This window comes from Morus notabilis, unplaced genomic scaffold (assembly GCF_000414095.1).
Source record: "Morus notabilis unplaced genomic scaffold, ASM41409v2 Scaffold52, whole genome shotgun sequence".
In the NCBI taxonomy this organism is placed as follows: domain Eukaryota; kingdom Viridiplantae; phylum Streptophyta; class Magnoliopsida; order Rosales; family Moraceae; genus Morus; species Morus notabilis.
This window is the reverse complement of record NW_010362558.1, coordinates 151,915-165,390: the sequence shown is the minus strand read 5'-3', so window position 1 is coordinate 165,390 and position 13,476 is coordinate 151,915. Positions and strand designations below refer to the sequence as shown.

Sequence of the window (13,476 nt, the reverse complement as noted above, 5' to 3'; positions counted from 1 at the left end):
TATATATGACCATCGGTAGACTCAATTAGAATTTCTATACTTAACGGAATTATTAGAAATTCATATTGTGTCTGTGTCCTTGTTCCACATAATCTTATTATGCGAAATACACTCATTCAATATCTCGTTATATTAACAGTGCGGATAACACCGTTCCATTCTAAATGGGAATGACATGTATTAATAATGTTTTAATTAAAGATTTTGAACTTTAATTAATTCATCATGAACAATGTTTTGATTATTATCCTTAAATACTATCCTCTCGTATATAACACTTACATACTATGTTTAAGGTTACATAAACAATCACGAAATTTTCATTTGATATTCATAAAATATTCATAAATATATGCACATAAAATAATGAATAAACTCTTTTATTAATTAAATAATAAATATCATATTACATCTCATGCTTCTAGGACATTATTCCCAACACTTACCACCTTCAAGAGTTTCGGGCAAGGCGTGGTCGGCCCCAAACTCCGCGTGAGTTGTTCAATTACACTCATTCTTCCCTCAAAAATTATATCGAGCGCACGTTCAGCGTGTGGAAAGCCAGGTTCCGTATTCTTAAATGTATTAATAACTACCCGATACAGACACAAAGAGACATTCCTCTTGTTTGTGCTATTCTACACAACTTCATACATATGTACAACCACAATGATGATCTACTCACCGCGTACATGAGAGACGCCATTCCGGTAGTTGAAATTGATCCACTCAACACGGATCAAGATGTGAATCAGAATCACAATCCTGATCGGGGAACCCAACAACATCAAAACCATCCGCACCGACGACAAATGCACATATTAAGGGATGAAATAGCTAATAGTATTTGCGCTGCATATGAAAACAACCGGCGTTGTTAGATTGTTGTTTTATCTCAAAGCCAAAACCTGTAGTGGTAAGTTTAAATTTGTTATTATGACAACTATCATGTTTTGAGTCTTACTCATGGGGTATATTATATACAACTAAAACATTTTTCTTGACAGGTGGATAGTCCCTTCCTTACTACGAGAGACAACTTGGTTGTTGCATTTGAAAAGGTGGTGCCTCTTTGCTTCATTTACGGGTTGGCAAACTTGGCACAGTGGCCTTATGTATCCAAGGTCAGGGATTCCGTAGATGCTGCAGTGTATTGTGAGTAGTAGTGTCGAGGACCACATATGCTTATTTACTTATTTATGTAAAGGTTATGATATAGGTTTAATTTGCAGCAGCAATTCTTAAGCATATAACCGGGTTATGATTAGGTGGTTTGTTTCGGTTGAATTGGGGCTCAATGCCAGGCTGACACAACACGTAGGCTTAATATATTTGACAACTCTGCTTTATTCACAAGGGAATGAATTCATATTGCTAAATTGATTTGGACTATCTTCTTATGGACAGTCAACAACTTAATGGTTTATGTATATCTAGAAGCAAAATACGTTTTGGTCTTTTGTTTCCAATTGGAAAATGAAACATTCTTGAATTGATCTTTGTTTTATTATTTCTTTATCAGTTGTATATTCTCATTGAGAATGTTGACTTTTTTTATATATTTTAAAAACATGCTAAGTCTACTGTTATGTTAAGTTGTAGGAGTGTCATCCGAAGATGCTGCAGGAGTATCCCCAAGGTTTACACCATAGTGGCCTTATGTATCCAACGTCAGGGATTCTCTTATTTCTTACCTCAGTCACTGATTGTCTTTTTTTATCAGAAAAATTCGCATATTGTGTTGTATAATTATGAAGAAAATTTTATATATATATTATTATGAAGAACAGAAATGCATGTCATTCTTTGAAAATGCATGCCAGACGTATGTTAACGTTTTTTAGTCCAACAGAAATGCATACCAATGTTGAAATTAATTGGAGTTTGGTATTTGTGCAAGTGAACACAAAACTCAAGTTTCAAAAGTTAAATAGTCAACACCTAAATACTAAACTCTAAATTTCAAATTACACTCAAATTTTTTGAAACTCGAATATAGTTTTTTAACTCGAATCATAAAATGTAAATTAGTGAAGTGAACGCACCCTAAAAATTTAAATTAGTAAAATAAATGAGACCTGTGATGAATTGAACGTAGATGATTTTTTTTAGGGCTTGTTCTTTTGAGTGAAAAACTCAAAAAAATGCAACTCGAGTTACAACTTTATTCGAGTTCATGTTCTTTTAAGTTTAAACTCGAGTTTAAACTCGAGTTCAAACTCGAGTTTAGGACTAAAACTCGGGTTCAAGTTTCCCCTTCAACTCGAGTTCAGAAACTCGAACTCAAATTAATGAACAATATTTTTTCTATTCTTAAAAATGCTATAACTTTTTCGTTTTAATTCTGATTGAGATGACTTTTTTCTATGCGTTGACAACGAAAAGACAAATAAAACTCAACCCATATACCCTATTAAAAATTTTCATCAACATTGAGTTTTTATTAAAATACTATCTAAATACAAATTCAAGTTTTAACTCACTCAAACATAAACTCAAAAAGATTCTTATCTCAAACCATAACTCAAATGTACACAACCAAACACAAACTCAAGTTACAAATTCAACTCAAGTTATAACTCAAATTCAACTCAAGAATTATACTCAAGTTAAACTCTAAAAGAACAAGCCCTTAAACTCTCCGCACCATCCATCCCATATAATCCCTATCGTTGTACCTAATGGTATTTCATACTCTTATCTTATAATTACTTTTTTTTTGAAGTTTTTTTTCTTAGGGTAGGTTTGGTTTGAGAATTTAAACCACCTTAATTTTGATTTAAATATTATTTTTTCTTATAAAAAATTTAAATTTAATATGTTATGTTATAATATTTTTTCTCACAAAATTTAGGGATTGTTCTTATATATTTTTGAGTTGAGTGATGATCTTTAGTTGAGTTTGAGTTATAATTTGAGTTGAAGTTGTAACTTGAGTTTGTGTTTGGATGTGCACATTTGAGTTATGATTTGAATTGAAAATCTATTTGAATTTGTGTTTGGGTGAGTCAAAACTTAAATTTGTATTTAGATAGTATTTTAATAAAAACTCAATGGTGATGAAAAATTTTAATAGGGTATATGAGTTGGGTTCTATTCATCTTTTCGTTGTGAATACATAGAAAAAAATCATCTCAATCAGAATTAAAACGAAAAAGTTATGACATTTTTAAGAATAAAAAAAATATTATTCATTTAACTTGAGTTCGAGTTTATGAACTCGAGTTGAAGGAAAAATTTAAACTCGAGTTTAGCCCCAAACTCGAGTTCAAACTTAGGAGTTGGTCTTTTGCATTTTTGAGTTAGAGTGCCTTGAGTGATGATTTTGAATTAAGTTTAAGTTATAACTTGAGTTGAAGTTGTAACTTGAGTTTGTGTTTGGATGTGCACATTTGAGTTATGATTTGAATTGAGAATCTTTTTGAGTTTGTGTTTGAGTGAGTCAAAACTTAAATTTGTATTTAGATAGTATTTTAATAAAAACTCAATGGTGATGAAAATTTTTAATAGGGTATATGGGTGGGGTTTTATTCATTTTTTCATTGTGAATGCATAGAAAAAAAAATCTCAATCAGAATTAAAACGAAAAAGTTATGGCATTTTTAAGAATATAAAAAACACTGTTCATTAACTTGAGTTTGAGTTTATGAACTCAAGTTAAAGGGGAAAAAACTCGAGTTTAGCCTCAAACTCGAGTTCAAACTCGAATTCAAATTCGAGTTCAAACTCAAATTTTACAAAATAATATAAACTTGAATAAAATTGTAACTCGAGTTCAAATTTTTTTTGAATTTTGTTGCAAAAGAACAACCCCTTAAATTTTAGAAAAGAACATAAACTTAAATAAAGTAGGGGTTGTTCTTTTGCAACAAAACTCAAAAAAAGTTTGAATTCAAGTTACAACTTTATTTAAGTTCATGTTATTTAAAATTTGAGTTTGAACTTGAGTTTGAATTCGAGTTTGAACTCGAGTTTGAATTCGAGTTTGAACTCGAGTTTGAGGCTAAATTCGAATTTAAGTTTCCCCTTCAACTCGAGTTTATAAACTCGAACTCAAGTTAATGAACAATGTTTTTTCTATTTTTAAAAATGTCATAACTTTTTCGTTTTAATTCTGATTGAGATGATTTTTTTTCTATGCATTCACAACGAAAAGACAAATAAAACCCCACCCATACACACTATTAAAATTTTTCATCACTATTGAGTTTTTATTAAAATACTATCTAAATACAAATTTAAGTTTTGACTCACTCAAATACAAACTCAAAAAGATTATCAATTCAAATCATAACTCAAATGTGCCATCAAAACACAAACTAAGTTACAACTTCAACTCAAGTTATAACTCAAACTCAACTCAAGATCATCACTCAAGTCACTCTAACTAAAAAATGCAAAAGAACAACCCGTAATAACTCGAGTTCAAACTTTTTCTAAATTTCATTAAACAATCCCTTAAATTTAAGTTCAAATCACATGTTTTGAACCCTCTAACAATGCAACGCCTCCTCATGACGCCACTAACCTCCCTCCACATGGCCGCGTGAATCACTCTCCCCCTATCGGTGAGAGCTTATCTGTCAACATCCCAAATCTCCTCATTTGTCTTGAAAGATGGAAATTTTGGACGGCTTTAAGTTCATGGTCGAATCACGAAGGAGAGAGCCTCTTTGTCCTTGAAAGACCATACCCAATCTCTTTTTGCATGAAAGATGGAAGGAAGTTTGGGATATAAACCATTCCAAAGTAATCGAGCCATAGGAATCTATACTCCAAAGGAAAAAGACGATACCCTATAATTGAATTTCCAATATATGTACCATACATTTTTTGGAAAATCTTTAAACAAAGATATTTTGATAGACAACTTTAAACTATTCAGCATTCATCAAGTTTTGTTAGGCTATATATTTAATTATCATATAATATGACGAGTTTTGTTAGGCTATATATTTAATTATCATTTAATACGAAGGTTAAAATAACATCTCCTTTTTATTTTCCTATACACTTCAAATATTTTTACAAGATCGAAAAATTGACAATATTTATGTCATTCTCACTCAGTGGTTCCCACGTCGAGGACAATAGTAAATAGAGCAATACCATTCAGTTCGAATAGAGCTATGATTTAATTTGAGATAAACTGGTGCAGCCCACCAGCGGGGCCATTTTTCTTGTAAAAATTTGATTTCAGCACAATACCAAAGTCATGAAAAGTGTTTATGAGATATCGCTAATGTTGAGCATTAAAGGTAATGAAACATGTTTGGGTGCATTACCGATACCTCACATCACAACTAAAAAAACCATTATGTCCCGTTCACTTTATCGATTCGAATTTAGAATTTGAGTTTTGTTACAGTAAAAAATTTTCAGAAACAGTCACATCTAACTTTTTTATTATAATAAAAAATTCTCACATAAAATCACATCTCAACTCGAATCAGCGAAGTGAACGGCCCATATTATTTTCAGTGGATCCACTTAGATTATTCTCCGAAGGACATGTCACTTTTTCAGCTTGCAAGGAAACGTTTTTTGTGCATGATTTGTCAACAATGAAAAGAGCACGGTCCAGTTGTAAAGCAGCAGAACCCAAAAATTTGTCTACAAAACTTGTGTCAGTCACGCAAGCACACAAACAACCTGCAAATCTGACCGCCAAAAAATCACCCAAGAGAAACTGTAGAGGAATCTTTGCAGTACTTCTAGCCAAAAACACAAGAAAGACCTTTCAAAGAGTAAAATGCCCCGGTAGAATTACCTGCTTCAAAATTATTAGTACTCTCTGCTTATTTAGAAGGCGTCATTTGCAGAATTGTTTTTGCTTGATTTGGAATTCACTAAAGAAGTCTAGAAAAAGCAAAGAGCAAGCCATACGCTTTTCAGTGATTTTTTTAGGGTGCATTAATAGTGGGGTCGTTTTCTTTTTTCCATTTTACATAACATAAAAATTGGATTATAAAATCCACACAAAAACAAGTTGTAGCCTGAAGGCACGGAACCTTCGGATAAAATAAATTCATGCGGAAAGTCGTTGATAACTTGATGCTTGACGAAAAGTCTATAAGGATACCAGCCTTTGCTAACTAGAAAACAAACTATTTTTTTTTAAATGCAAAACAAACAATCAGGGTAGAAAAAAAGAGGCTGGAAATGGCGCCATTAGCGGGGACTTATGTGGCTGACTACAGGTCGCTGTCTATAGATTTGCCTCCGCTTGATGTTTTCCCCACCACTTCAACAAGCTCTGTTTCGAATATTAGAGTTGCGCCACCTGCAATTTACAGAAAAGCACAGATTATCTCCTATACACTATTTCTAATGATAATATATGGTGTATCTTATATATAGAGATTAACAAGAAAAACAACCTCCGGATCCAAACGTTTTACATATGTCTATGATCTGTTCTTCTACATTTAACTTTCCATGGCCAAATTTGCACATGGTTCGAAAGCTATACTTTCAAGTATGCTCTGAAAGCACTTGAAGAGAATGTATACACACAAGCATGCCATATGAAAAGCATAAGGTTGTACGGTGCAACAAGGAGGATACAGTGGTACTCAGGTGCCATTCAGTGGCACAAAAGAATGTGCCATACACAATGGTGACATTCAGGGGCACAAAAGAATGTGTCACACACAATGGCGCCATCCAGGCTCTCATACACCAGAATGCAGCGGCACAAAGGAAACAATATGAGGGTGCCATATGAAAAACATGTAAGGTTGTAAGCTATGTGAAAGATAATAAAACCCCAACGGGCAATATGACAGATAACGAATTCAACTATTTTAAAAGATGAGGAAATAAAACTAAAATCATCACGTGCCTATAATTTGTAAGTTGAGCCTCATAAATCCAAGTCAATACTTCCAGCTACATTGCATTCACAACTCATATGAAGCCAAATGTCTTCTCAAAAGCGCTAATACCCAGGTACTCATAAGAGATCGAAACTATTGCATCATTACGAAATTAATTTACTGGTCACTACACACTTTTTACTCAATAAAAGAGATAGTACATGAATGAGGTGATCAAAAAAATAAATAACTATAAAACTACCTGGGATAGTAGGTGGAGAACCCTGTTCACCATAACCAAGTTTAGCCGGTATCTTCAACTTTCTCTTTTCACCGGCGCACATTCCCAGCAGCCCTTGGTCCCATCCTACAAAGAATTAAACTCGTGAAAACATCAATCCACCAACTTGGTGTTTGTAAGCCGTGTACACGCAAATTTCAGTGACAATAGTGAAAGTAAGCAAATTCTGTCACTGCGCCACACACCTTTGATTACTTGACCAGTCCCAAGTTCAAACTGAATTGGATCATTTCGGTCATAACTAGAATCAAAAACGGTTCCATCCGTGAGGGTACCCTGCAAGCAGATTCAAAGCGATAAGCAGTCAGTCATAGTTCTTTATGGTGGTGGGGAATCAGCTCATACGAAACATAACTAGAGTACTGATGGATAGAAACGGACTAGATGATTCTCAAGTATGTGCTCCCTTTCATATTTTTAGCTTTCCATACGAAAATCAGCACTCTCACGTGGCATAGCCACCTAATACAAACTATGGCATAGTTTAAATTGACAAGCAAAAGACAGACCACACTACAATTAGAAGCCAAAGCACGTCGATCTGAATGTGAGAATGGAGAAGCAATCAGCATTGCATAGACACATATTTGTCGCTTCCGTGAAGAAATTCATAATGAAAAATATCATATCTAGGTGAAAGAGCAACTCAACTTACCCGATAGTGTACTTTGACTCTATCACCTTTGTGAGCTTGAACATCACAAGATTCTGGCTTATACTGCGAGAAAAAGAGCAAAAGATGGTAAATTACCGATAAATGAAAATTAAAGGAAATGAGGGCCTAGAAGACCCTCTTACAGATTATACATATAGGTCACAAAACTGTATAGACAATAATAGATGATTCCTCAACAAAAGTGAAATTTAAAATACAATGTTACCAAAAGATATAAATACATTATCCAACAGTAAGATTACACGACATATTAAAAAAAATTTAGGAGAACTGCAGGTGCTCAACTGCATAAATGACAAATTAAGACCCGTTCATTTCACCGATTCAAGTTTAGAATCCGTTCATTTCACCGATTCGAGTTTAGAATTCGAGTTTTACTATAGTAAAAAACTCTCATCTAACTTTTTTGTTACAGTAAAAAACTCTCACATAAAGTCACATCTCGGACCCTAAAATGAAAAATTCCACAATGACGCAAAAGCAAATTCCCACAATCATAAACTTAAATTAAATCAAAGAAATAAAACAATAAAACGAAGCTGTATATCCGAATAGCACCATCAATGTACTGACGGAGTAACTAATACATATAAGAATTTAAGCATCCCTAAAGCAATTGCTCCATAGATGCAGACAATAAGAAATCTAACAAGCTCAAACTGTTTTCTCTTTCAAAATTCACCTCACGAAATTGCCAAAGAATGGAAATGGAAAAGAAATAGAGAACTTACCTTCACGCCAATCTGTAACTCCGTGACATCGCGCGTTTTCGCAGAAACTGGACAGGAAAATAAGAAAACAAATAACTCGTCAATCGAACTGAATAATCGAAATGTTTGTATGAATGTTCAGATCTCATAAGATCAATTGCGTAATTAACAAACTCATTAGAAAAAAAATACAGAAGATGCAGATAAAGAGATACCTAGAGTAGAAAGAAGCAAGAAGAAGAAAATAGGAGCGGCCATTGATGGAATGCTTGAGCTCATATTTTTCGCCAATCTCTGACTGACTCTCTCTGTGTGGGGTGGTTATATAGTGGGTATGAATAATAAGTGATAAATAATAAATAATTATCTCAGGCCCTGCTCTGATTGGCTAGTGCCACGCCAAAAGTTCAGTTTTCATCCTACGTGGAAATCTTTTTTTTTTTGAGGAAACGTGGCAATCATTTTATGCATCAAAACAAATTTTATTCTATTTTCATTGAGGAAAAAAAAATTGTAACAATTAGAACCCATTTCCGTACGTGTTAATCTCCGGTGAATCCGAACAAAGGACCAAGAATAGAACTCGGCATATAAATGGATTTCAGGATCTCTCGTTGAAATTTGATTAGAATTATTATTTTAAGAGAAAAAAAAAAAGGAAAGAGCCAATTGATTTGTGACATACATACCAATATAGTATTGAAATTGAAACTGCATTTTTGTTTGTAGGATTCTCTATCTCTCTCTCTTTATTTTTTTTTTTCTTTTGAAGACAGGAATTTCGGGATTTTTTTGTTCTCGTTTTTCAGTTTCATGATTTCATCAAATCATATCATGATGAATAAAAAGGAAGAAACAATTAACTCCACAGATCATTTACAAAGTGGAGCTTTCTCTAACTGTAATGGAATTGTCGCTTGATCTTGCCATTCCTTTTTGTTTTCTCATTTAACTGTGTCAGTTAAGACCACCATAAAATCTACCACTCAACCAACAAGGAGCTGATAAAAAACAAAAACAAAAGGAAATCTTGTATTCAATTTTGTTTGACACAGCATTAAACTTGGGAAGCACTGAAAAAAATATATAAAGACATCGCTGATTCGAGTTTAAAATTCGAGTTTTAATACAGTAAAAAACTCTTAAAAATAGTCACATTTAACTTTTTTACTACAATAAAAAACTCTTATATAAAGTCACAACTCAACTCGAATTAAAAACTCAATCAACGTACTAAACAGACCAAAAAGTTTTTCAACTTCCACATATCACAGGATCAACAACATGCTCTCTCACGGAGAAAAGCACATTTTGGAGGGTTATAAGAGCAAACTCTCAGCTCAAACTGAACCAGCAACCATCATTGTTTTTCCCTCCATCTTAACATGTTACTAGGAGGCAATTGCCATCGAATCGTAAGTTTATGAAGCTAAAGGACCATCGACTTTCTCTCGTTTTCGAAATGGGGAAATCTTCTCAAACAGAAAAGATCCGACCAAGCCAACTTCATTCTCCCTTGTGTCAAAGTTTAATCAAAACCAGCATTTTTGTAGCTCATTCTCCACAATCCAATAATAGGTCAAGACTCGAGTGCAGAGCTTATCTCAAATTATCAGCTTGCACTCACAGTTCTTTCCTCGCCCAACAAAGCAGCAATTCAACCTCCTCGCTACTAATAAAATGCAACTCATAGGTCAAGAGTAAACAGCATAACTTCAAATTATCACCTTGCGATTCACATCTCTTTGCTCTGCGTACTACATAGTCAAAACAAATTACATATCAGAAAATAATGGTGTGATAATATCCCAAATATAATCGATCTAACCAAAGCATCTATTTATTCATCCTCCTCGCGACTAATAAAATGCAACTCATTCAACAAAATCCTGTAAGTCTTCCCACCCATTAACCCATCTCTCCCTCTGAACTCCTCAAGCAATCTCAATGCCTCATCACCCTTCCCATCCCTACACAAACCTTCCAACAAAGTCTTATAAGTCAACAAATCAGGAGACATTTTACAATCCAACATGTCCCTCAAAACCTCAACGCCATCATCAAATCTCCTTTCCAATGCAAGACTACATATCAGAATCATAAACGTACTCCCACTCGGCACCAACCCTTTCCCCCTCATTTCCTTATACAACCCGAAACCGGGTCCCACCCTCCCCTTCTCACACATCCCCTTGGCCACATAGCCGTAGCTGTAAGCATTCGGCTCGCACCCGCACAGGCCCATCTCGCGAAACACCCGAACCGCCTCGTCGACCTCGCGACACTTAGCGTAAGCCTTGATGATCATGTTGAGCACGAACGTATCGGGAATCACGCCCGAAGCCTTCATCTGCTTCGTCAAAGACCGTACGGCGCGTAAATACACGTAACAGACATTCAACTTGTTGAACCTCTTGAGCAATGAATTGAACAGCAAAGTGTAGGTTTCGAGATTGGGTTTACAGTCGGGGGATTTTAGCATTTTCTTGTAGACGTCGAATGCGCGGTTGAAGAGGAGCTTTCGGCCGCAGCAGAACCGAATTACGGAATTGTAGAGAGGGACGCTCATCTCGCAGGCGCCGGCGATTACCTCCTCGACTAGGGTTTCGGTGTGACGGTAACGCCGGCCGTCGATGAGGATCTTGATCATGGTGAGGTAGGTATCGTGGGTGTGCTTGTAGCCTCGCTGCTGCGCCGTCCATCGGAAGATGTCCAGCGCGAGGTCCGGGTCCGATTGGACCTCCAAGGCGTCGCGGACTTGGGCCGGGGAGAATCCGGGCTTGAGGGTTTGGACCCACGTCTCGAACTGCTTCTCGATAGGGGTACGGGTTCGGGTTCGGATTGGGATCGGAGGATCGGGTTCTGGCGGCGGGGGAGAGGACGAGCATGGGCGGGAATTAAGCGGTTGAGGGAATGGAAATATGGTATTGAGTTTTGTTTGGGGAGAGGAGAGAGAGAGAAGTGGAGGAGAGGGAAATTTTGGGGATCTGAGAGCAGCGGTGAGAATGCGGCGTACGGACACCGGCATTGTTGGAGAAGAAGAGAGCGAGAGACCAGTGTGAAGTGTGAACAACCGGCGATGGAGTGGAAAGGAAGGAGGAAGAGGAAGTGCAATACAAGAGAAATGGGCCGAGTCGAATGGCTCTGTTTAGGGCCCACACGAAAGAGCAACTAGCCCGTTCTAGTAGGGCCTGATGGGCCCGTTACATATAGCCCGTTATATGTCAAACTCACCCATAGAGAGAGTATAGTAAATAGCATATTTTTTAGGGAGAAAGAGGAAAGATGAAATAAAATTAATATGTCAATAGTTTACCTAAGTTAATAAATAGGTTAAATTACTATTTTTATCCATAACTTGTCTGGTTATGAATCATAACTTGACAAGTTATTGTCTATAATTGTCCATAACTTATCTGGCTATGAACCATAACTTGACAAGTTTGTCCATAATTTATCTGGTTATGAACTATAACTTAACAAGTTATGGCCTATTAATTTCTATAACTAAAAATTTGCCTATATACTTTTTTAAGCTTTTCATATTAGCCTATTTTCTACTATTTTCCTAATTTTTTAACATTAAAATTAAATAAAATTTTAAAGTAAATTGTAATTTACAGTGTAAATTCATTTACAATTAGTAAAAATATTTTTGTTACTTAAATAAAGATTTTTTATGATGTAATTATTTTTTACCAGTTAAAAATGAAACATTTACACGTAATTTACTTCAAACAAATTGAATATACTATTTATTTAATTTAATTTCAAAATTTTGCTATTTATGACCATTTCTAAGACTGTAAAAATAGCATCATAACGTATTATAAAATTATAACAATTCACTAAATTAAAGTGACATGATCTGAAGACACAAAAAGAAACACGAATAAGGGGACATAAGAGCTCAGTCTTTTTAGATTTTACAATCACAACCTTTTTTTATTTTAGAGAATTTCGTAGAAAATTTATTATGTTTTGAATTGTGGAAATCTGATAATACGTACCGTAAAGATGTAATCATATGCAGCACCTTTTAAATTTAAAATATTGTACTTGATTGGTTTGACCAAGTAAAGTTGAAAACCATAATTAATCAAATCAGATAAATTTTACTCGAGCCTAAAAACATTTTTTAATTTTTAAAAGTGAATACACTCTAAAATTATATAATTAGATTTGAGATATGGATTCTTTATGGTTCAAACTTATAATTTTAATTTTGGTTCCCTCAAACCAAAAAAAAAAAAAAACTTATAATTTTAATTTTATTATAATATTTTTTTCTTATACAAAATTTAAATGTTAAAAGTTTTCAATCATAATTTAAATCATCTACTAAACGGATTGCTTAATCGTTTTATGAACACGGTTCTTGTTTTCTGATTAGTGAGGATTGCCAATAACTCTGCAATTAGCTGTGATGTTTAAAGATCGACGCTTGTGGTACTCTAACATGGGGGCAGCCCACAAACTACGACGTGACCATACGGCAAGAAAGTAGTTTTGGGGACTGTGCTGTTGTGCATTGTTCTTTGGGGACAAACTGATATTTTGACTTCGAATTTCGACAAAATGCTCAAGTAGTCGAGTAGATAATTTTAATTTGGTCTTTACGTTTTTAAAGCAACGGAATATAGGTGCGTTTGGAATTAGTTTCAAAACGTTTTTATTTTTTACATGAAAATAAAAATGAAAACGTTTTTATTTTCATTTTCGAATCATTTTTGAAAATACGTTTGGTAGTTTTATTCTGAAATTATTTTCAGTTTTAAAAAAACTGAAATTGTGTTTGATAGTTTAATTTCTGAAAACATGTAATAATATTTAAAATAAATAATAATATTAAATAGATTAAATATATATTATTATTAAATATATTAAATAATAATATATTAAATAAATATTATTATTAAATATATTAAATAAGTATATTAATATAACATTATATATATATATATATGTTAG

The 13,476-nt window shown here is 34.1% G+C and overlaps 2 protein-coding genes across 2 annotated transcripts; both read right to left on the bottom strand.

The window, feature by feature from the left end:
* Positions 1-6,031: 6,031 nt before the first annotated feature.
* LOC21398901 (FK506-binding protein 2) lies at positions 6,032-8,814 on the bottom strand. Its single transcript, XM_010102489.2, has 6 exons — positions 8,721-8,814; positions 8,527-8,573; positions 7,775-7,837; positions 7,305-7,395; positions 7,081-7,185; positions 6,032-6,283 (listed from the first exon to the last, which is right to left on the bottom strand). The coding sequence occupies exons 1-6, from the start codon at positions 8,782-8,784 to the stop codon at positions 6,195-6,197; spliced, it is 459 nt and encodes a 152-aa protein (XP_010100791.1). The 5' UTR covers positions 8,785-8,814; the 3' UTR covers positions 6,032-6,194.
* Positions 8,815-9,726: 912 nt separating this feature from the next.
* On the bottom strand, positions 9,727-11,583 carry LOC21398900 (pentatricopeptide repeat-containing protein At3g25210, mitochondrial). Its single transcript, XM_010102488.2, has one exon. It carries the CDS (start codon positions 11,531-11,533, stop codon positions 10,346-10,348), a length of 1,188 nt encoding a protein of 395 aa, XP_010100790.1. The 5' UTR covers positions 11,534-11,583; the 3' UTR covers positions 9,727-10,345.
* Positions 11,584-13,476: the final 1,893 nt, after the last annotated feature.

Coding starts and splice junctions, on each gene's coding strand:
- LOC21398901 (XM_010102489.2), bottom strand. CDS start 8,784: ATGAGCTCAAGCATTCCATCAATGGCCGCTCCTATTTTCTTCTTCTTG. Junction 8,574..8,720: donor CTTGCTTCTTTCTACTCTAG/GTATCTCTTTAT, acceptor TTTCCTGTCCAG/TTTCTGCGAAAACGCGCGAT. Junction 6,284..7,080: donor TTCTCCACCTACTATCCCAG/GTAGTTTTATAG, acceptor TGTAAATTGCAG/GTGGCGCAACTCTAATATTC.
- LOC21398900 (XM_010102488.2), bottom strand. CDS start 11,533: ATGCCGGTGTCCGTACGCCGCATTCTCACCGCTGCTCTCAGATCCCCA.